Raw genomic sequence first — 22,305 nt, forward strand, 5'->3', positions numbered from 1 at the left:
GAAAAATCAGACCCTTCCTTTCTGAATAAAGTATTTGCAAATTACAAAAATCAACAAAGATATAAAAAGTATACAAAGCCACTTTCTAGAAACCTTGTTCTGTTCTTGTGTAGTGGAACGAGTTTCCAACCTCCACCCAAGCTACTCATCACAATCTTCATGAAACAAACTCTTATTGTTGTCTATTTTCTCAACTTTTCTGCATGTCTGCTTCTTTTTCTGCTTCTAATTTATACATCTGAAACTTTGCATTGTGGTACTGTGAGGCCGCATGTCCACCAAAGTGTTTTTAGCCAGCTGAAAATGCTAGGCGCTCTTCTGAAAACGCCTATCTGTGAGCGCTTGAGAACACTTCGCCAGTGCAGCGGGGTTTTTTTAAACGCTTTGCTTGCTATGATACGGAATATCCCAATAGTATCCTCATTTCACAGATAGTTTGTTTCTGTACTGTTTCTATATAAAAATGTCAATACAATGTAAAGTATTTGCTCTGGTTCTTGTTTTAAATAATTTTTTTCCGTTATTATGCTTCTTGTTGTCGTCATCTGTTGACGTTGTACAAGCAGAATGTGGCGGTGTTGTATTTGTCTCGCCCTCCTCCACTCTGATTGGACAGATGGCTAAAAAGTAGTCTCAGCCTCAGATGTCACGCCCACGGACTGCTGGCTGAATATCTGATGCATATGGCATACTTAACTGGAAACGCTTCAGGAATTTCAAAGTCGTCATCTGGTTGGTTGAATTCTAGGATGTCCGTGAGACGTTTGTGTCACGTTCTTTAATGGTCCGCCTGGAAACAAATAACGTGACCCCCTCATGGAAGAAGAACGGCATCATGCTTACAACTGTTACAATGAGCGCTTACCAGAATCAACTAAACGCTGGATTTTCAAAAGTATGTGAAGTTTGCGGCTCCATTGCTGAAGTAAACTTGCACAACGCGGAACAAAACAAACTGTGATTGGTTGCGTAACGTGGTTGCGTCAAACGTCCTCTTGGGTGGTCCTTGGCCAATAAAAGCTGCGATAGAGTCTATGTGAGACTAGCTAAAAAGTGACAGTGATGAGGCGCAGCATTTTACTCGAAGTTGGAACATTTTTCAACTCGAGGCGACTGGTGAAAAAAAAAACACTGAGCGCTTGAGCGTGAAAAACACGCTCAGCACCTCGTTACACTCCTGGCGTTTAAAAAACACGGCGCTCCCATTGAAAACATTGGAAAAGTATGCTAGCCGCTGGAAAAAATGCTTTGGTGGACACCCGGCCAGAAGTGTTGACATAATGTCATGATATGTCTAAATGTCATAATGTCACTTTTTTTTTTTTTTTTTTTTTTTTCAAATCAGTATAAGAAACTCTATAATTTTAATTTACAATAATGAATTTCTAAATTTGTTACACAAAGCTTTATGCCCTTCCCTTGCAATAATGAGTTGTCCTTTTGCTGCACACAGAATACATAGGAGAGTTCAGCACACCTGTCACCATGGACAAGAAATGAGCTGTTCTCAAATCCTCAGCCAATCCCTGCATAAAGTCAAACACAAAAAACATTGTTTATAGCTCCTGACAACTGTAAAAACATCAGCCCACTACTCTAACATGCTTCAAGGCAACAACAAATTACAATTGTTACTGTTGTTTTCTTAAAAACAGTCCTTCTACTGAAAAAAAAAAAAAATACAGAAAATATGTGGTCTCCAGCATTGACTGGATCCATGCTGCAAACATGACATACTCTAATTAGCACTAACTAAGAATACAATTACTTAATTACTGTGACAGAACAACATCTGAGAGAGTTGAGTAAAGTAAAAGAGAACACAGATAAACGCAATGTATGTGTCAGTTGAAATGTCACCACCCCCCAGCTAGCAATCTGATGTAAAGCTATTAGAACATAAATAAAAGAAATGGATCAAACTGGTTGTATATCACAGACAGGGTGGACAGAGTTTAAGATCAAGGGAATCGGTGACACTAATCATATGCTTTGGTGACCCTGCAGTGGAACAACTGCATCACCTGGAGGGAATGTAGGTCATGGTGAGGATCAGGCCTTGAGCCCCGGCTGAATGGCCAGCTAAAGAATGACTTAACTGATTGTTTTTATACAATGGCTTCAAAAAGTATTTGAAAACCTAAATCCCATTTAAAAATGTAAGAAATTTATTGTGCTAGATCTAACCAAGTGGCATTTGGAAACAAATGATACTAGACATTTTCTCATAATTTACTTCATACTCAAAATAACAAAAACTTATTTTCATGAAATATGTTGCTTGAAAAGTGTCTGAACTCTTGGGGGTTGAATGGTGAACAATTTAACACTTAAACCTCATCCATGCACTTAACGTTACCTATAAAAATATCAGCTTGTATAAATGAAACTGTTCAGCGAAGGTAAACACAGAGATAATTATAGTAACTCAAGAGTATGAACAATCATACATTTTGACAATTTGACAATGAGCATCTCCAGTGTCAGTCCCATTCTGCATGTGGTTCACTTGAATGTGTTTAGAACTTTCCGATGGAACATCAATTTCAGAATAAAAGTTGGATAAACAAAGAACAATCACATTATGTCAGGGTGATAACTCAACATTTTTTTCCCTAATTCAGTGAAAAAGAACAGACCAACGAAAAAAAAAAAAAAAAAAAAAAAAAAAAAAAGTCATTAGCTACTCTCAACCCTCATTTCAAACACTGTTGAAAAGTATGATTGTACTTTAAAGAACATTCTTGGTTTGAAGTTTATCTACATTATGAATGGCAGTAGTATAGTCAGGCAGAGATGATACCTTATCAAGGATGAGGGCAGCTTCATTGGTTTGTCTGTCTGTCACTAGAGTAAAAACCTCCTCCTCATTCCCAGATTCAAGTCTGTAGTCCACCTGCCAGCTGTCTCCACCCCACTCATCCGCGTCCCATGCTGACACTACAGTTACTGTGGTGCCCACTGATGAGTCCTCAGCCAGGTGGAAGGGTCCATACTAGAGAGACAGAAAGAAATGAAAGATTTCTAAGATACATAAAAAATAAAGGTTCTTTATTGGCACTGTCACAGTTCTTTTGTGTTCGGACTTTGTTTTCAGTATCTCCCTGCCTGAGTTTGTATTTGTTGTCATGGTTCCTGATTTGATTGTGTCATTCTGTTCAGCTGTGCTTCATTAATTACCTTGTTTGACTTAGTACTTAACTTCCTGTGTTTTCAGTGTTCAGTTGTCCGATCTCGTCAGTGTACGTTTAGTTTGCTTGCTTGCTACCTTCATTCTTATTTTCCTTGTGGATTATTATTAAAGACTCAGTTTGAAATCTATCTTCCTCATTGTGTGCTTTACAACCAAAAAATGTGACACATTGATGGTTCCATGAAGAATCTTTAACATCCATGGAACTCATTTTGGGGGAACTCTATGGAATCATGGCAAAACACACCATTTAGAAAACACATTGACCAAATGGATGCATGTTCTGCAGTTTAGAGAGAGCTAGAGAGATTTAGCAAGGATGTATTATATTGATCAAAACTGACAGGAAAGACTTTTATACTTTTACTATGAAGAGTATTTTAATAATTTATATTGTTGTCAATGGAGAAAGATGTTTTCTGAAGTCAGATGGCGTAATTACAACATCTGCTAGTTGGAGCTGGTAGACACCATGCTAACCAGACAACCTTGACCGCTTGCATTATTGTTGTTGACCTTAAGAACTTCAGAGTCTTCAGAAGTGCTGAATTCAGATGTTAGTCACTCTTTCACTGATCTCCAAACCAAGGATTGTCAACACCCCCAGAACTTCACCACTAAACTCCTGACATACAGACATAACCCTCTCAAAAATGTTTCTACCTACACAGAGAGAGAGAGAGAGAGAGAGAGAGAGAGAGAGAGAGAGAAATAGGAGACAGAGGAAGAGAGGAACCAGAATATTAGCTGAATGTGTCGGCATGGCATAGTGCCTAGCAGCAGAGAAGAAAACGTATGTGTTCATTTCTGCAAATGATGCTGTTCAGCACAATTTATCTTTCACATCATCCATCTAAGAATTTCTGGCTGCATCATGGTGACCAAACTTCATTGTCAACAAAATTGCGGGATACATAATGAAAATGAAAGGCAGATAGTCAGTGAGGTGAGAGTTATGGATGTTTTCAGAATGCAAAGCAGAGCATGTCTTCCTATTCTTTCAAAGAGGATCTATATATACCTCTTGAATTCAAGCCAGGACCGCTTTTTTACCCCTCCACTGCAGCTGCCCTCCATCTTTACACCAGCACTCTGTCTGCACCCACGTACATCTCCTGTATTATTCACAACACGTAGGCGTAAACACTCAGGGTGTTTTCCAGAAATCAGGGACCAATGCCTGCCTCCATTCTGCATCCGCTCTGTTCTGTATCTGCTCTCCATCCCCCCTTTTGCTCCTCTCTTCCAGTCATTTTAGTCAGCCATCTCACTGTTTATTATTCAACTCAGCCACATCAATGAACAAAGATGATGACATAAGAAAGGTGCTCAAGGCTGTTCCGCATAAGTGAATGCGCTCATGTACCGTAAATAGACGGCGCTACAAATTAGTAAGCGGTCATATTTAGAACATCACCTCAGGATAAGAAATTCTTCCAAAAATAGCAGAATCAGACATGTTCTGTAAAAAATGCTTTACAATAAGATCTCAGAAAAGTATATTACTTTCGCTCACTGAATGTAATAATGGATACACTGAGATTACACTCTGGCCCATACAGATAAGGTGATAATTACTTTAATGTTCTGGTTGACAGCTGAAAAAATGGCTCATATTACAATTCCATATGCATTTGTCCAAAAAAGAAAAAAAGAGAAACTAAAATCAATCCTTTAAATGCTATGAGTGAGTTTAGGCTTCACAACATAAAATATTTTTTTTTGTTTTGTTTTTTTGGTGATGGTGGTAGAGATCTGGCACCTTGAATATAACAAAATAGATCAGTAATTAGAAATTATACTCTGCTTTTCAATTTCAAATGTGTAAGTCACAATAAAGTGACTGAAAAAATGCATTTAACTGGCAAGCAATCAAAGATCTCAGAACATTACTGGTGAAATACAGAATCAATGTGAGTAAACTGTCCTGATTGGTGTCATCCTATTATAGCAGAACACTGTCCATTTGTAGTGCTCAAAACCAAAAAAGAAACACTCACAGCTAAATTATTACATGTCCATAAGCCCAAGATTAAAGCATGGATTCCCCCTGAAAGCTCTTTATCTCCTCTGTCTCTGTAAATCACATTTTCTAGAACACAGGTCTTGTACATACACTCTCACACACAGAGATAAAAAGAAAGAAAGTGTGAGAGAGAAGCTGGGATGACAGCAACAACATCAAGTGTCCAAAGAGAATTGATCTCATTTACAAAACTGAAACCAGCTTTTACCTCATGATGGGAGAAGATAGGTGGGTTGTTATTTTCATCCAGAACTTTGACTATGACAGTGCAGGAGCTGTTCAGCCCTGAGGAACAAGTCAAAAAACATTTTAATTATCTATTTTAACAATATCACAGCATTAGTGACTGCCATTTAAGGTTCATAAAAATGTCTTAAAAGATCTCATGTTGCCGTCTGACAGCAAATTAGATTTTACATGGCATATTATTTATGTCAGCTGATAGAGTAGTCGTACTTTGTATGTGGAAAGAAGTGACATTTTGAGAGCCATTAGTCGGGTCAATAAAATGACAGAGATTGTGCTCCATAACTACACTAACTACCTCAGGTGTTATAGGAAATTATTTTTGAGCATCACAATGTGAAATCTGAAAAAAGAAGGGTCTCTAATCATGCAAACCAATCAGAGAAAATTGCACAAAATGACACTAAATTACATGGTGCCATTCTAACTAGACTATTTTTGCATTGATCAATGTTGAGAATGTATCAACCTTTAGCATCCTCTGCTGTGATGGTGAGTGTGTACTGTGGAGCGGTGCCCTCCATGCTGTCCGCCTGCACTGTGATCACTCCCGAGTCCCGGTCCACACGGAACAAATTTCGAGGAGACTCGGGCATCTGGCCCACCAGCCGATAAAAGATCCGCACGTTGTCGGTTTTCGGATCATCGTTATCAGCTGCTTGGACTGTGAGAATCTCTGTACCTGTGACCAGAAGATCATATCACTCGTTTAACAATTTGCTTTGTTTTAGTGTTTACATAGGATTTAGTGTTTATATTGTGCACGTATGTCTGTGTAACCTTTAGTCGCAAGCTCCTTGACCACAGTGTGGTACTGCATCTGTGGGAATGTGGGCCTATTGTCATTGGCATCCCCCACCATCACTCTCAGCTCCACAGGCTTAGCAATCTCTCTGCCATCTGGCCTTTCCACCACTATGTCAATATGAAACTAAAAGGGGGGGGACAAAGAAAGGAGTAGTAATCTAAAATCATTCTTGTGAATTCTCATTTGCAAAGAAATTAGAACTGTATGTCATCTGCCTATTGATGTACAGTATAATAGTGTGTGACCTGGAGTACTTCATGATGAAAAGAAGTCAGGCTCACTTAAATTCCAATATGTACTACAATTGACTATTAAAATGTATTTAGAACAGTCTATTAGAATAAAATGTGTTTATTTTAACACCTGTCACATACCTGTTAGGACATCTGTTGGCTAAAATTCACAGGCAACTGAACTTAGTTATAAATTTGAAGATGTTCAGTCAAAGTGGCTAGTTTGATGTTTGAATCTCTCTGATGGCAGAGAAGTAAGTACATATACCCAGGGGTGGAAATGGGGGTAACGAGGGGGGACGGCGTCCCCGGAGTGAATTTCAAGGGGGGACGGCGTTCCGGTTCAAATTGGTTCGATTTTTTTTTTTATAGAAATGAAATAATTTCTGTATTTATTCACTCATTAGACTAAAACGAAACCGATTCAGCGCAAAAATATAGCGCAATAAAATTGCATGATTAATCATAAAAAGATCGCAATCTGGGTTCAAACACCCACGCGATCTACTCAGTGCTCGAAGTGGGCCGGCACTTCTTTAATCTGTAGCGTACCAACGCTTTGTTTTATGTACCGGCACTTTTCCCATGTTGCCGGTACTCTAACCACCACCACACCGAAACATAGAATCAGGCTGTTAATTAAAGCTGCTGTAGGTAACTTTTGTAAAAAATTTTTTTTTTACATATTTGTTAAACCTGACATTATGTCCTGACAGTAGAATATGAGACAGATAATCTGTGAAAAAATCAAACTCCTCTGGCTCCTCCCAGTGGTCCTATTGCCATTTGCAGAAATACACCGCTCCCGGTAAGAAACAACCAATCAGTGCCAGGAGGAGTGTCTTAGCAGTGTCAATCAATCAAGCTCGCGTGCGCGCTGATCACACTCCTCTCATGCACAGCGCCAGCGCATACAGGCTTCAAGATTACCGGTGTGCCGCAGCTTTGCTTATGGCGGAAAAACAATCCAAACTGCCAATTCCTCGAGTGGCACCTGCTCATAAAATAAAGACGGGTAAACGGAAAAAGACAGATGACGATGATAAAAAAGCCAAAAGAAAGAATTAGATAGAGCCCGAAATAAAACGAGGGTAAATATCGGAGCGGCTTTCCGAGGTGGAGGGAGCTACGTGTCCTGAACGGATTAAAAACCGATGCAGAGTCAGCCACATTTCTGCTTGACAAGTAAGTATCCCTGCTTGATTTGTTTAATTTTTTAAGAACTACACAACTAAGATAATTTCAAAACAGGACTGACAAATTATGTATGGCGTGGTTTCTTGTAGATTTCAGGGTGGTCCTTTGCATATAACATCGTTTTATTTCGCCAAAAGCAAAGCTGCGGCACAACGGTAATCTTGAATTTACGCCTGTACACTGTGCATGAGAGGAGTGTGATCAGCGCGCACGCGAGCTTGATTGATTGACACTGCTAAGACACTCCTCCTGGCTCTGATTGGTTGTTTCTTACCGGGAGCGGTGTATTTCTGCAAATGGCAATAGGACCACTGGGAGGAGCCAGAGGAGTTTGATTTTTTCACAGATTATCTGTCTCATATTCTACTGTCAGGACATAATGTCAGGTTTAAAAAATATGTAAAAAATATTTTTTTTTACAAAAGTTACCTACAGCAGCTTTAATTGTATAAATCGCGCGTTCGGAGCTTTTATAAGCATGAGTGGCGCACCGCACGCGAATCACCGCAGGCGCGTTCACCAGCGCGCTCCAAAAGTGTGATAAGATTTGCGCGAGCCGTTCCTATGATAAAATAGAACGTTCTCAATAGAATTCAAATGAGTTTCATTTGAATCCTATTGAGAATGTAGTAAAACGTTATGGAGAAAGTCATCATGATCTAAAAACAGCCACTAAAAAGACTGATGAAAAGAAGGGAAAACATGACGATGATCTTGCAAGCTTTTTAAACTTCATGACCACTTTTCCTAGAATTTATTCACGTTCTATTGTATTTATTGTGGTACATTTTAACTAACTTGTTCAAGAATTTATAATATATAATCTATTAAGGCAATAGATTTTTTTTTTTAAAAAGGGAGAGAGAGAAAAGTTAACATTTCCCTAAGCATGCAATGAGGAGCCATCAATGGTCTAGCTGTAATTATTTATTGTAACAAATGCTATGGTTAAACAATTAGAAGAACTACTTTTTCATAAGGCCAAGTACAAGTTAGAATCATGTATCTTCTTGAATAATTGACTAAACTTTAGTTTTCCTCATGTGTAAAATGTGTTCTACTAGTGTGACATATATGCCCATTAGGAAAAACCTGGCTGTACTCCAAGAATTAACATGTTCGGTATAAGAACATTTTAAGTAGATAGTTTGACTTCCCATGGCACTTTGTAAACAATTAATTGTTAACTATAGGCTGTTACTTTATTGCAGTTGTGTTATCAACCAACTCTGCATGTGTGGACCATTTTGCAAAAATAAAGCAACAAACAAACAAATAAACCTCACGAGGGAGCAAACCCAAACTCCTCGCAACCAAGGAAGACAACCAGTCCCCCCATCCCAAATGGAAGTGAACAAAATAGAGTAAATTACCCTTTGAAAGTAACTTGATACTTCAAATAAAGATTGCATCAATTACATCGTTACACCAGTAGGTGGCGACAAATTATTGTTAATATATGTGTCATTGATACATTCATTACAAAGAATTGTTCAAAAATGTTGATTCATCTATGAAACAAGTGACATCTTTATAATTGAGTCATTGAATCATTTATTCAAACTGATTTTTATAAAAAAAAATTCATTCAAAATAATTAATATTTTGGAAATAGACTGCAGCAACTAACATGATGTCAGAATCAGTAAATTACATTTATTTTTTTTAGTGGTCTATTCAGAATCATGGGAGAATTGTGAACACTTTAAAAAAATGTGATTCTCAATTTTTCAGAATCTTGCAGTTTATTGAGTAAAAATCAGCAGTTGAAAATCAGCAAAGATTCTGTTGAATTAACATGTTTGTGCCACACACAATTCATAAATGTTGTTCATTGACCTTTGATAATTAAGAAAATATTGTTTGGAGGAAACATGAAATAGGCTCGATTAATGTTAGCATATTATATAATCGAATAATATTTTATTTTAAATACATCTGAAAAGTCATTGAAAGTATATACATATAAAAAAAATTCCTTCCCATATAGAGTCCCCCCAGTGAATCTCAGCCATTTCCAGCCCTGCATATACCTAGTGACACTGCAACATCATGGGACATTTGATGCTATGCAAGTTACATAATGTAGCTTGAGTAGTGAAGTCTCTAACTTCATTGTGTGATTAGAAAAAAAAAAAGATTGGGATTTCCCTGTACTACTGATGAGGACAGATACAAAGTTTCTCTGAGGCGTTCCTATTGAGCCAATTCAGCCATGGAGTTGTTGATATTTGGCTATTGATTGAGAATGTTGAGAAAGTTTCATTATTCTTTGATCCATTGGGCTATTTATTTAGGACTTTTCATTGAGTATTTCACACAACAATTAATTTAAATGGAACTAAAGTGGATTTTTTTTTGGGCTTAACTTGCTGATTATACACTGCCCGGGCAAAAAAAAAAAGTCGCTGTTTGGATTTTAATAGACAAATACTTAAGAATCTATGAATGGATCATTATTACAGTGATTATTATGTTTCTATCGTGTTATATGTTTGGCAACGGTTCTTTTAACCCTTAAAAATGGAGTGTGTAGCTTTTCTTTTCTTAAACAACCATGTAGGAAGATGCATCATGGCCATGTTCCAGGATGACAATGTCAAGATTCACCAGGGTTAAAATTGTGAAAAGATCTTGTATTGACATTGCAAGAGGTGAGCACTCTGTAAAGTCTCATCCAGCACATCCCAAAACAACTTACACTGAGGTTAAGGTCAGTGCCAATTCATGTGTGAAAATGATTGTTCATGCTCCCTCCCAACAATTCTTTCACAATTTGAGCCTGATGAATCTTGACATTGTCATCCAGGAATATGGCCATGATACATCTTAATACATGGTTGTTTAAGAAAAGAAAAGCTACACACTCCATCTTTTAGGGTTAAAAGAACTGTTGTCAAACATATAACATGCTAGAAAAATAATAATCGCTGTAATAATGATCCATCCATAGACTCTTAAGTATTTGTCTATTAAAATCCAAACAGCGACTTTTTTTTTGTACCATTCAAAAGTCTGGAGTTAGTAAGTTTTTGTTTTAAAAAAATAATACTTTTATTCTGAAAAGATGCATTGATTTAATTGATTAAAATTAAATACATTTTTAATTCTATTTCAAATAAATGTATTTCAAATTAATAGTTCTTTTGAACTTTCTATTCATCAAACACTTTCTATTCCTCAAACATTTCCAAAAAACAATTTAAGCAACACAGCTGTTTTCAAAATGTATAATAAGAATTGTTAGTTAAGCACCATATCAGTATATTAGAATGATTTCTGAAGGATCATGTGAAACTGAAGGCTGCAGTTGCTACTGAAAATTCCGCCGTCACAGGAATAAATTACATTTTGAAATGTATAAAAATAGAAAACACATATTTTAAATTTTACCAATATTTCACAATAATAACTTGATTTTTAATAAGTTAAATGCAGCCTTGGTGAGCATATATCTCTTTTCAAAAACATTAAAAATATCATATCAATCCCAAACTTTTGAATGGTAGTGTATATTTATTAGTTCACAATCCTCAAGCATGTGTAACAGAGGCCAGCTAGTGACTGCTGCGGTCTTTAGCGTCCTTGTTAGTGCACCCTCCTCCCATGCTGGTTCGAATCGGAGTGGGGCGAGTAGACCCGGAGGGGTTACACATGACATAGGTAAACAGATTTGAAGCGGTGTCCAAAACGGACTTGAGTGCAAATCTTGGCTCAAGCTTGATCCCTGCTGGACTACTTGATTAAAGAAAGAAATATAGATAGAAAAATTATTTATTATTATTTATTTATTATTTATTATAATTTAAAATTATTAAATTATATTGGGGTTAAAAATGGAGTAGGAGGTACTCCAGAGTGAGTTTTTACAGTTCTCACTTTTGTTCTCTGATTTTTTTAAATATTCAACAGCAAAACCGTTCATTCTGTTTTAATGAAATTCAGACAGGATTCACCACATTAAACATTGATGTAAAAAATGTATGACAGAGTTGTTTATCTTTCACCTGGTCCTGTGTTTCTCTGTCCAGAGGAGCATTCAGGTAAATGATTCCTTCCCTGTTGATAGTGAACAACATTTCTGGAAACTCTCCCTCAAGACTATATTCAACTGGACTGCCACTCCACTTCACCTGTAAAGACACACACAAACACACACACGCACACAAACACAACATAAGCAATCAATATTACTGAAGACATTAACAGTAGTTAACTTGAGTGAAAGTGTATACCCAAAGGATAATCTTAAAATCAAGACTGCTTTCTTATGCAATGTTCACAAGGCACCTGTGAGGGCACCGTCTAAATGGCTTGGACATCAGATTTAAACAACGATGAGATACAGTGTTTGAGGAAAACCCTGCATGTTTAGGCACTGCTGAGAGTTAGCTGATAAGTGTAGTGAGGCCGGCACCTGCCAAAACAAACCAGCTGCCCTTGCGATGGAGGGATTTTCCACTCCGCTGCCACAAATAATGCAAACGGTCCTGGAAAGGGTGTGGAAACGCACCGAAGAAGGAGAGGGGAGAGCGAGGGGGACATGTGTATCTCCTCAATACCTCGCCCTCCAGCCGTTTGTTATGGAGATGGCTCTCCAAACTCAAGCACTTTGTATACATCAGTGGGCCTCTCTAAAGATGACCTGCCCACACTGTTATGAACCGTCAAGGGAGCAGAGCTTTGAAGAGATTAGTGTCGTCCTGCTGTTCTAAAAATGGTGAGCACCAACTAAGGTGATGTCATCTATTTAGTTTCCATGGTCTGTTTTTGATAGAAGTGATAGAATCCTCTTAGGACGAGTCAGTTCATGCCTTTGATGCTTAAGTGCTGTGGATTGACAAGAGAGAGTGTTAACAGTTTGATGATGAAAATGTATTCTTGCGATAAGGAGAATGATGCTTTGGCAGTCCACCCATGCTCAAGTTTCACTTAGGAGATGCAGGTTAATACAGGAGAGGGCACAATTATTTTCATTCAGTTTTGTTTTCTTGTTATCACAAAAGAAAAAAAAAAAACTCATTTAATTTCTATTATCATGCAGGTGTTGGTCCTCGAGCTGGCTGACAATAGAACTCACCACATGTTTAGAGTCACTTTTGTGTAACTATTAGATAAAGTTGTAGCCTCATCCTCATTCTTAAGTATACTGATTTGGAAATGCTCCATCACTCATAGGAGTCATTGGTGTGAATCTCTAATCAAAGTAAAAAGATAATTTACTCATCCATAATGGACCCTTTTATATTTACTGTGCTTATAAAATGAAAAGCATGAGTTGTGTTGAGATTGTGAGACAACTCATTTTGATCACAATAATATAAGGTAACCCCCCCAAAAACAAACAAACACACAAACAAACAAACAAAGACGATAAATGTAAATATAGCTGTAATATACACTGATGTACACTCCGATGCTTCCTGAAGCAGTGCTTTGAAATCGGCCATCACTAAATAAGTCGTTGTTTCGTTTTTTTTTGGCATTCCAAAAATATTCTCGTCGCTTTATAATATTAATATTGAACCACTGTACTCACATGAACCGATTTAAACATGTTTTTAGTACCTTTATGGATCTTCAGAGAGGAAATGTCATTGCTCCCTATGGAGGCCTCACGGAGCCATCGGATTTCAACTAAAATATCTTAATTCGTGTTCCGAAGATTAACAAAGGTCTTATGGGTGTGGAACGGCATGAGGGTGAGTAATAAATGTCAATTTTCATTTTGGGGTGAACTAATCCTTTAATGTCTTTAAGCACATGTGTAAAAAGGTATTATGTTTTAATTAGCAAGTCTGTCACCATCTGGATCATAGATGGAAAAGACCATTTACAGCAAATACAGGCAATTTACTATAGGAAATATATCATTTTTAAAGGGGTGGTTCATTGAGATTTCACTTTTTTAACTTCAGTTAGTGTGTAATGTTGCTGCTTGAGCATAAACACTATCTGCAAAGTTACAGCGCTGAAAGTTCAATGCAAACGGAGTTATTGTCTTTTAAAGTTATGGCAGTTTAATGCCTACAAAAATGACCGGTTTGGACTACAATGAGCTTCTTCCCGGGTCGGTGAAATCATAAACCCTGCAAAACACGCCCACGGGAACACGCAACAAAGTGGGCGAGGCCATGTCACGCGGCATATGGAAGCGGAAGAGTTGTCTACACTGAACGAGCGATGCGACGCGTCAAAAGATAATAGAACCCATTATAATAATAATCAGTGATATTGTCTTCACCATCGACTGTAAAAAACCCTGTCTACACTGGATTCGGCACGGAAAACAGCTTCCAGAATCTACACAAGTTCAATGCTGGATTTGCACCAAGGCTATTACTGAAAGATGAAGCAGTTCCCAGAAACTGCTGTGGGCCCTTAACTGTAAGTATGTTTTATTGTTTGTACATGTTTTTTAAATGTAGTTCTGTTGCTATTTTTTGGTTGCATCAAGGACGCAAACAAAGACCAATATTCTATTGCATACTTCTCCAAGAAAACCCCCCCAAAAAATGACAAACTTCTGTTTATAGACAAACAGTTGTTCACACTATAAATTAAACGCTATCTTTACAAAAATGCTACTACTCAGTCATGTATTTGGCAACAGTAAAGCTTTAATCAGGATAAAACCGTATATTAAACGCTAACAAACAGCAGTAACATTTATAAGTGACAGCATCTAAACACTTTGACGCAAATACAAACAGAAATAAACCGTGCTTGCAGAGGTTTTGCTTGACCCTTTTCATCATTACTGCTATCTGGGTCTGATTCGGGCTCAATTTGATAATATAGACGCCATTATTTACATTTCCACTGAAGCACATTTATCAACTAATGGTAATCAGTGTTGCCAACTGCTTTCAATTCAAAGTAGCTAAAACTGGTAGCTAAATGTCACTAGATGACATCATAATGCCAAAATCATTGATCTATATAAATATGAATATAGATCAGTGGGCAAAATAAGAATTTGTCCAACTTTTGAAAAAAGTTGCGGGGAAGTAAGTGTGCTGAGTTTGATGAACATATTTCCATTCATGAGTTATAGTCCACCCACCTTGAATGTTTTGGTGCTTGAACCCCTAACTACTCCATAAGTTTTAATAATCATTCTAAATCTATAAGAATATGGGGGTTCAGAACACAATTGTAATAACAACGACACGGAAGAACAATATTGTTGAAATCACTTTCAGAACAATTTTTTTTCCAGCTAATAAACAATAAAAATATTTACAGTCAATCAGAATCCACCCAACTTTAAAGAGCTCAAGCATTTCACATTTTTTTCCAGATCACGCAGATTCCTATTGAAATTTGACCTGCAAAAATTTGCAGAATAGCGGTAAATATGGCCACACCTTAACACACCAGGGCTTTTGTATGTTTAAAATCTAAAAGAAAATGTTAGGGCAGGTTCACACAGTGCTTTTATGTTCCACTGCCATGATTTCTTAGAGTTTTTTCTATGTAAACATGAGCTAGATGGACATCTTTGACTGTTTTGCCTAGTGTGCCGCATCTCACTGCCTGTTCAGAGTCTTACCCAAGAGTGCCACTGTTTTGAATACAGGAAATGAATGCAGGGTCTCTAGATGAGTTTTACTTAATTTAACATGATATGGCATCTTAAAAAAAAATAAAATTGGCACAATGATCAAACATGTCCGTCTAGTTCACAAAGCTAAAAAAGCAATTTCACAACGAAATAGTAATACATTAAATTGGAATGGGCTCAAACTTTGCGAAAAGTCCAGAACAGACAGAATGAACAAGGCCAGAACAGGACAGAATAATCAGGCTTAAGCCGGGGACACACTTAACGATTGTAAGGCCGATTATGAATGTAATTTGATACTTACAACCGATCATGCCCAAACGCACCGTGTCAGAGCCAGTTGCGTTCAGTCGGTGTTTACAGTCGGCGTTTAAATTCCATGTGTAAGTATTTAAATCTGCTTGAGTCAAAGGAAACAATCTTTGTGTGTTGAGTTCAGTCTTAGAATGTTTTAGCTAGTCGTTAAGTGTGTCCCCGGCTTTAGAGGAGTGAAATCCAAGAACCTGTAGAGCATTTCCTGTTTAAGCAAGACAATTTTAATTAAAAGCACACCAGCATCTAGCAATATTTACTGGGGACAATGAAAATGTTCAGCCCGAAGCTTCATGACAATCTCCACAGACTTGATTTCTGTCCCTCCATTGAAAGTGTAGGTACGGTGCACTGTCCATGTCCAGAAAGGTAATAAAAACATCATCAAAATAGTCCATGTGACATCAGTGGGTTAGTTATAAGTTTTTGAAGCATCGAAAATACATTTTGGTCCAAAAATAACAAAAACTACGACTTTATTCAGCATTGTATTCTCTTCCAGGTTTGTGTATATCCACAGTGACGCTGCTTATTCTTCTTCTAAGGTGGTTGGCATCCAGCTTGGTGCATTACCGCCCCCTTCTGCTCCGGACTGTGACGCGATTAGGACATCCGCGACATGCACACCTATGCACCATTTAAAAAAATATAGCAATACTAAAATACAAACAATGTAGAATAGCTTGAATACAGCGTGCGTCTCCCTCAGACTGTAAACGAAGCTCGGGTGCACTACATAACACGTCATCAGCATCACTGTCCAGAGCAGAAGGGGGTGGTAATGCACCAATAAGCTGGATGCCAACCGCCGTAGAAGAAGAAGAAGCAGCGTCACTGTGGATATACACAGACCTGGAAGAGAAGACAATGCTGAATAAAGTCGTAGTTTTTGTTATTTTTGGACCAAAATGTATTTTCGATGCTTCAAAAACTTCTAACTAACCCACTGATGTCACATGGACTACTTTGATGATGTTTTTATTACCTTGCTGGACAGTGCACCGTACCTACACTTTCAATGGAGGGACAGAAAGCTCTCGGACTAAATCTAAAATATCTTAAACTGTGTTCCGAAGATGAACGGAGGTCTTACGGGTTTGGAACGACATGAGGGTGAGTCATTAATGACATAATTTTCATTTTTGGGTGAACTAACCCTTTAAAATGCCTTTGCTCCCAGGTGAAAAAAAGTACAATTCTATAATATACTTAAAGTGCTCTTCATGCTGTCTCAAAATAGCACAGTTGAGTACACTTAGATGTTCTTAAGATTATCTTAAGAAGTACTAAAGAAGAATTTTTAGTATATTAAGTACAAAATTAGTGCACGAAAATAGAGCACTTTAAGTATATTATAGAAATGTACTTTTTTTCACCTGGGCTGTCATTCTATCTTATTCTATCTTACACACTTATTCTCAAACAGCAAATTGTGACTCTTGAGCTGTGATTTCTCATCTAGGGTCAATTTGAACAAAAACAAAGAGGAGAGAAAAATTTGATTGCACTATTGTGGCATCACCTAAATATGGATGAAATGGGGATGAAGAACGGGCAACTGCCGAATTTAGCTGCTCTCCTGAATTGTGGCACCCCTGTACTTGATGGATTTACGTGAGAGCAAACAAACAAAGCTGACATCCCAAGCTCAAGTCATCCACTAAGCATTATGATCAAATAAAGCTCTTTATCTGAAATACCAAAAGTGTTTTGTAGGAACACATGGAGTTAAGAGGATTGAGAATTTTTTTATTTTATTTCTATACTATTTTAAAAATAGAAAAATTGAGAAGGATGAAATGAGAGCACAGCCAACGCTGTACTGCAGTGTTGCTATGAAAGACAGAGAGAAATGCACGACACACAGAGTCCTTGATGACCACTAATCTGTTTCATAACCAGTGTAACTCCAGCCACCCACATGCCCATCACAGCACACATGAGTGGGTGGGAAAAGGCTTTTCCCATTAAAAAAAAGAAAAGAAAATCCAGACAGACACAGCACACATCTTATTGTTTCTTCTCCGACTCCCTTACATCAAATAAATTATGAACTATAAAATATGAATTTAAAATTTTAATTATGAATATAAAATATGAGCAATTTAATCTGAAATATTAAGTTAATATATTATATATTAAGTTAATATATTAAAATTCAATTGCTTACATCAAAAGTAATACTGTAATACAGCACAGTGTCTCAACCATTTCTGTCTTTTGTAGCTCCATACACTGAAAAAAAAAAAAAAACTTTGAAATAATTTTCAAATTAAATTAAATAAAAATCAGAAATTGAGTAGAAAGACTAGTATTTTCTAGTAAAATTTACTCCAATAATCTTTTTTATTAAAACTTCGAAAAGTCACTATTTACAGTGTAGCTGGAAGGCTTATGTGTGTAGATCAGTGGTTCTCAACCATGAAAAACCTAATACTCACCCTAATATTTTTGAATATTTTCTGTTTTAGGATTAAAAAGTAACATGACAATCCTTCCACACTACTTGAGTACCCCTACTTGAGTAGCCTTGGTTGGGAAAGAAAAGCATTTTTGTGATCCACGAATTTTAGTGGGTGGAAATGCGCTGGTGTGTGTAGGAGGCATCCATGAAGGAGAGAGCAGAGGATCTTTTGTCACAAACCCACAAACAACTTGTGATGGTAATAAAGATTATTCTGTAAACACACCATACATACTTTCCACTACACATTGCACAATTGTACTCTGATATTGCTGGCTGTATTCAAGCATTTTCTGATGTTACATGTTAATTGTCTACCTAGATTTTACCTTTGCTGTGGAGTTAAATATAAAAAAACTAAAGATAAGTGCTAAGAGGTCAAAAGTAGATGCCCCATATCAACTATCACAATATCAGGTGTTTCAGAAACAGAGACTCTATGTTAAGATGGCAGTGAGTCATGATTAATATCATAAAATCTGAACATCAAGCAAAAGGTCATGTCATGATGAAAGCCATATGCAATTGTGGAATGCTGCCGCACTTGCCTTTGAAGAGGATGAATGCAATATAGACTCAACTATGATAAATTTATACACACAGGATGTCTATCTCATGCCGCTAGCGCATCTAAAGCCCTTGATTTCATCTTACCTGTGAAATTGGGATAGGATATGGTCCAGGCAGATTCTCCTGAAGTCTCACAGGATCAGGTGAGGCCCATGCATTCCCAGTCACCTCCACCAACACAGTTCCAGTCGAGAAGAAAGCGTTGGCCTTGCCAGCCATATCCTGTACCATCACCGAGAGCTTGTAGCGGCCACACATCTCTGGATCTAGCGTGGAGGCACCTGGATAGATGGACACTATTAAGAAACAACCCACAAATGGCTAACATAAAACATAAAATCATCATCACACCAACAACGGCTAAAAAGGGGAAACTATTTAGCAAAAGTATCTTATATGTAAAATCTAAATTAAATACCAAGTTCTGTCATGAGACTCTAGATGGCGCAGGCTGATAAGTCCTAAATGCAACCTGCTGACAATTACATCGTTAACTACATGGAACAAGCTGATTGGTTCCTGCTGCATCTGCAGCCAATGAGTTTGCTGCTCAACATTTAAATAGTTGGTCAGTGTTTGCTGTACCAGTTTGCAGCGTGCTTTCAGAGTTCCTCTGAAACCCTCCACCTTCCCTAGTTCCACCTGTATAGATCTGCTACATGTAATTAGGGCCCGAGCACCAATGGTGTGAGGTACAGGTGTGAAAGTCGGTAGACACATGTAACAGCCCAATAAACTTAAACTCATCCTAGAGCTTTAATTAGATCAACATCATATTTGGTCAGTCTAATCTAAAGCCCTTTGCGACGTTAAATTACGAAGATCTTGAGTTTTCACTGAAGGGCGTCTCCATGGCAGCCTGACAAAGTTCGATGTTTCGCCATGAAACAGGAAGTTGTTATAACTCGGGCATACAATGTCCGATCTGCCCCAAACTTCACATGTTTTATTAGAGTCCTGGCCTGAAGATGTCTACATGGCAATATTCAGTCACAGTCATAGCGCCACCTGCGGGTAAAATTCATGTTTTACACTGTGATTAACTCCTCGTTGAGATTAAACTAGAACAACATCATATTTGGTCAGTCTATTCTTAAGGCATTAGCGATGTTAAATTGCAAAGATCTTGAGTTTTCGTTGGATGGCGTGTTCGCGGCGACTGACAAAGTCTGATGTTTCGCCATGAAACAGGAAGCTTTTGTAAGTCAGGCATACAGAGTCCAAACTGCCCCAAACTTCACGTGTGATAAGAGTCCTGGCCTGAAGATATCTACAAACCTGATTCCAAAAAAGTTGGGACACTGTACAAATTGTGAGTAAAAAAGGAATGCGATAATTTACAAATCTCATAAACTGATATTTTATTCACAATAGAATATAGATAACATATCAAATGTTGAAAGTGAGACATTTTGAAATGGCATGCCAAATATTGGCTCATTTTGGATTTCATGAGAGCTACACATTCCAAAAAAGTTTGGACAGGTAGCAATAAGAGGCCGGAAAAGTTAAATGTACATATAAGGAACAGCTGGAGGACCAATTTGCAACTTATTAGGTCAATTGGCAACATGATTGGGTATAAAAAGAGCCTCTCAGAGTGGCAGTGTCTCTCAGAAGTCAAGATGGGCAGAGGATCACCAATTCCCCCAATGCTGCGGTGAAAAATAGTGGAGCAATATCAGAAAGGAGTTTCTCAGAGAAAAATTGCAAAGAGTTTGAAGTTATCATCATCTACAGTGCATAATATCATCCAAAGATTCAGAGAATCTGGAACAATCTCTGTGCGTAAGGGTCAAGGCCAGAAAACCATACTGGATGCCCGTGATCTTCGGGCCCTTAGACGGCACTGCAGACGAATCAAAATTTGAAGTTCTTTTTGGAAAACTGGGACGCCATGTCATCCGGACTAAAGAGGACAAGGACAACCCAAGTTGTTATCAGCGCTCAGTTCAGAAGCCTGCATCTCTGATGGTATGGGGTTGCATGAGTGCGTGTGGCATGGGCAGCTTACACATCTGGAAAGGCACCATCAATGCTGAAAGGTATATCCAAGTTCTAGAACAACATATGCTCCCATCCAGACATCGTCTCTTTCAGGGAAGACCTTGCATTTTCCAACATGACAATGCCAGACCACATACTGCATCAATTACAACATCATGGCTGCGTAGAAGAAGGATCCGGGTACTGAAATGGCCAGCCTGCAGTCCAGATCTTTCACCCATAGAAAACATTTGGTGCATCATAATGAGGAAGATGCGACAAAGAAGACCTAAGACAGTTGAACTTGAGCAACTTGTCTCCTCAGTCCCCAGACGTTTGCAGACTGTTATAAAAAGAAGAGGGGATGCCACACAGTGGTAAACATGGCCTTGTCCCAACTTTTTTGAGATTTGTCAATGCCATGAAATTTAAAATCAACTTATTTTTCCCTTAAAAGGATACATTTTCTCAGTTTAAACATTTGATATGTCATCTATGTTGCTCAATTTGTACAGTGTCCCAACTTTTTTAGAATCGGGTTTGTACATGTCAATATCAGTTAGTCATAGCGCCACCTGTTGGCAACAGGAAGTGATGTGTTTAACACTGTGATGCACTACTAGCAACATACTAAAATATGCAATTTAGTGCTAAACATGCTTCAAACATTCTAAAATATGCTAGCAACACTTAGCTGAGCGTTAAAGCATGCTATTATCGTCATGAAATAGGAAGTTGTTGTAACTCGAGCATACAATGTCCAGTCTGCCTCAAACTTCACTTGTTTCTATAGTGCCCTGGCCTGAAGACATCTACACGTCTGTTGGAGTTTGTTGGATCAGGACGCAGCCTCCTGTGATACCCCTGTCTGCGTCTGTTGCTGTTGGTCGGAGTTTGTTTTCACCCGACTGAACATGTTTAATCGGCGTTTGTTGGGTCGGGGAATGTCTGAGCAGTGTGGTATGATTTTCAGCAAACGACAACAAACTCTGACGTAATCTGACCTGGCCACGAACCGTTGCCATGACGATGAGCAAGTCCCTTTCAAAGACTGCAGTTTGATCGCGGCGACATCGCAGCTTGTTCATTATCAAAATAATACAGTCGAACAAACATATATGTCATCATTTCTATTTGGAACCTTCTCACTGTAATTCATAACTGCGCGTTCATAATGAACAATGCATTAAGGTGATTGTCTTATTACAAACTGTGTACATTTTATGTAAAGATAACATTGTAACACTGCAATAAGGTTTATAAAGGTGTTAATGACTAACAAGTAATTTTCAAATGTATTTTAATAGTTTTTGAGCATTTATAACTGCATAAATAAGAATGGTGAGTTCAATGCAACACCTGCCAAATAGTGTTTACAGCCCGCCCGCGGAAGATAGGGGTGGGGTGAACAGTAGCTCATTATCATTTAAAGGGTCATGCACCGAAACGGCTCGCTGTGAACAGAGCTGTTTTTGACAAGGTAAAAAGGGTGTTTTTTTTTACACAACCATTAACTCTATAAAGTATGTTATAGACTTTTCATGAAGACCCTGAAGAATCATACTAACTTGTGGAAAATTGGCATCCGATGTCCCCTTTAACACAAGATAGGGGAGCGCGGGGCACAAACTAACACAGGGTTAGTTGTAACACACATGGTTTAAATACTTCCACACATGCTAGCATGAATAAACTTAACGTAT

The 22,305-nt window shown here is 37.9% G+C and overlaps 1 protein-coding gene across 1 annotated transcript in view; it reads right to left on the bottom strand.

The window, feature by feature from the left end:
- cdh16 (cadherin 16, KSP-cadherin) overlaps positions 1-22,305 on the bottom strand; it is a 52,508-nt gene that overhangs the window by 19,566 nt on the left and 10,637 nt on the right. The window contains exons 7-12 of the mRNA XM_048184674.1: positions 18,701-18,897; positions 11,711-11,836; positions 6,246-6,396; positions 5,935-6,147; positions 5,428-5,504; positions 2,804-2,995 (exon numbers count right to left, since the gene is read on the bottom strand). Coding sequence (XP_048040631.1) covers positions 2,804-2,995; positions 5,428-5,504; positions 5,935-6,147; positions 6,246-6,396; positions 11,711-11,836; positions 18,701-18,897 — 956 coding nt within the window. The remainder of the gene's footprint in view (positions 1-2,803; positions 2,996-5,427; positions 5,505-5,934; positions 6,148-6,245; positions 6,397-11,710; positions 11,837-18,700; positions 18,898-22,305) is intronic.

Source organism: Megalobrama amblycephala, linkage group LG3, assembly GCF_018812025.1.
Source record: "Megalobrama amblycephala isolate DHTTF-2021 linkage group LG3, ASM1881202v1, whole genome shotgun sequence".
Classification (NCBI taxonomy): Eukaryota; Metazoa; Chordata; class Actinopteri; order Cypriniformes; family Xenocyprididae; genus Megalobrama; species Megalobrama amblycephala.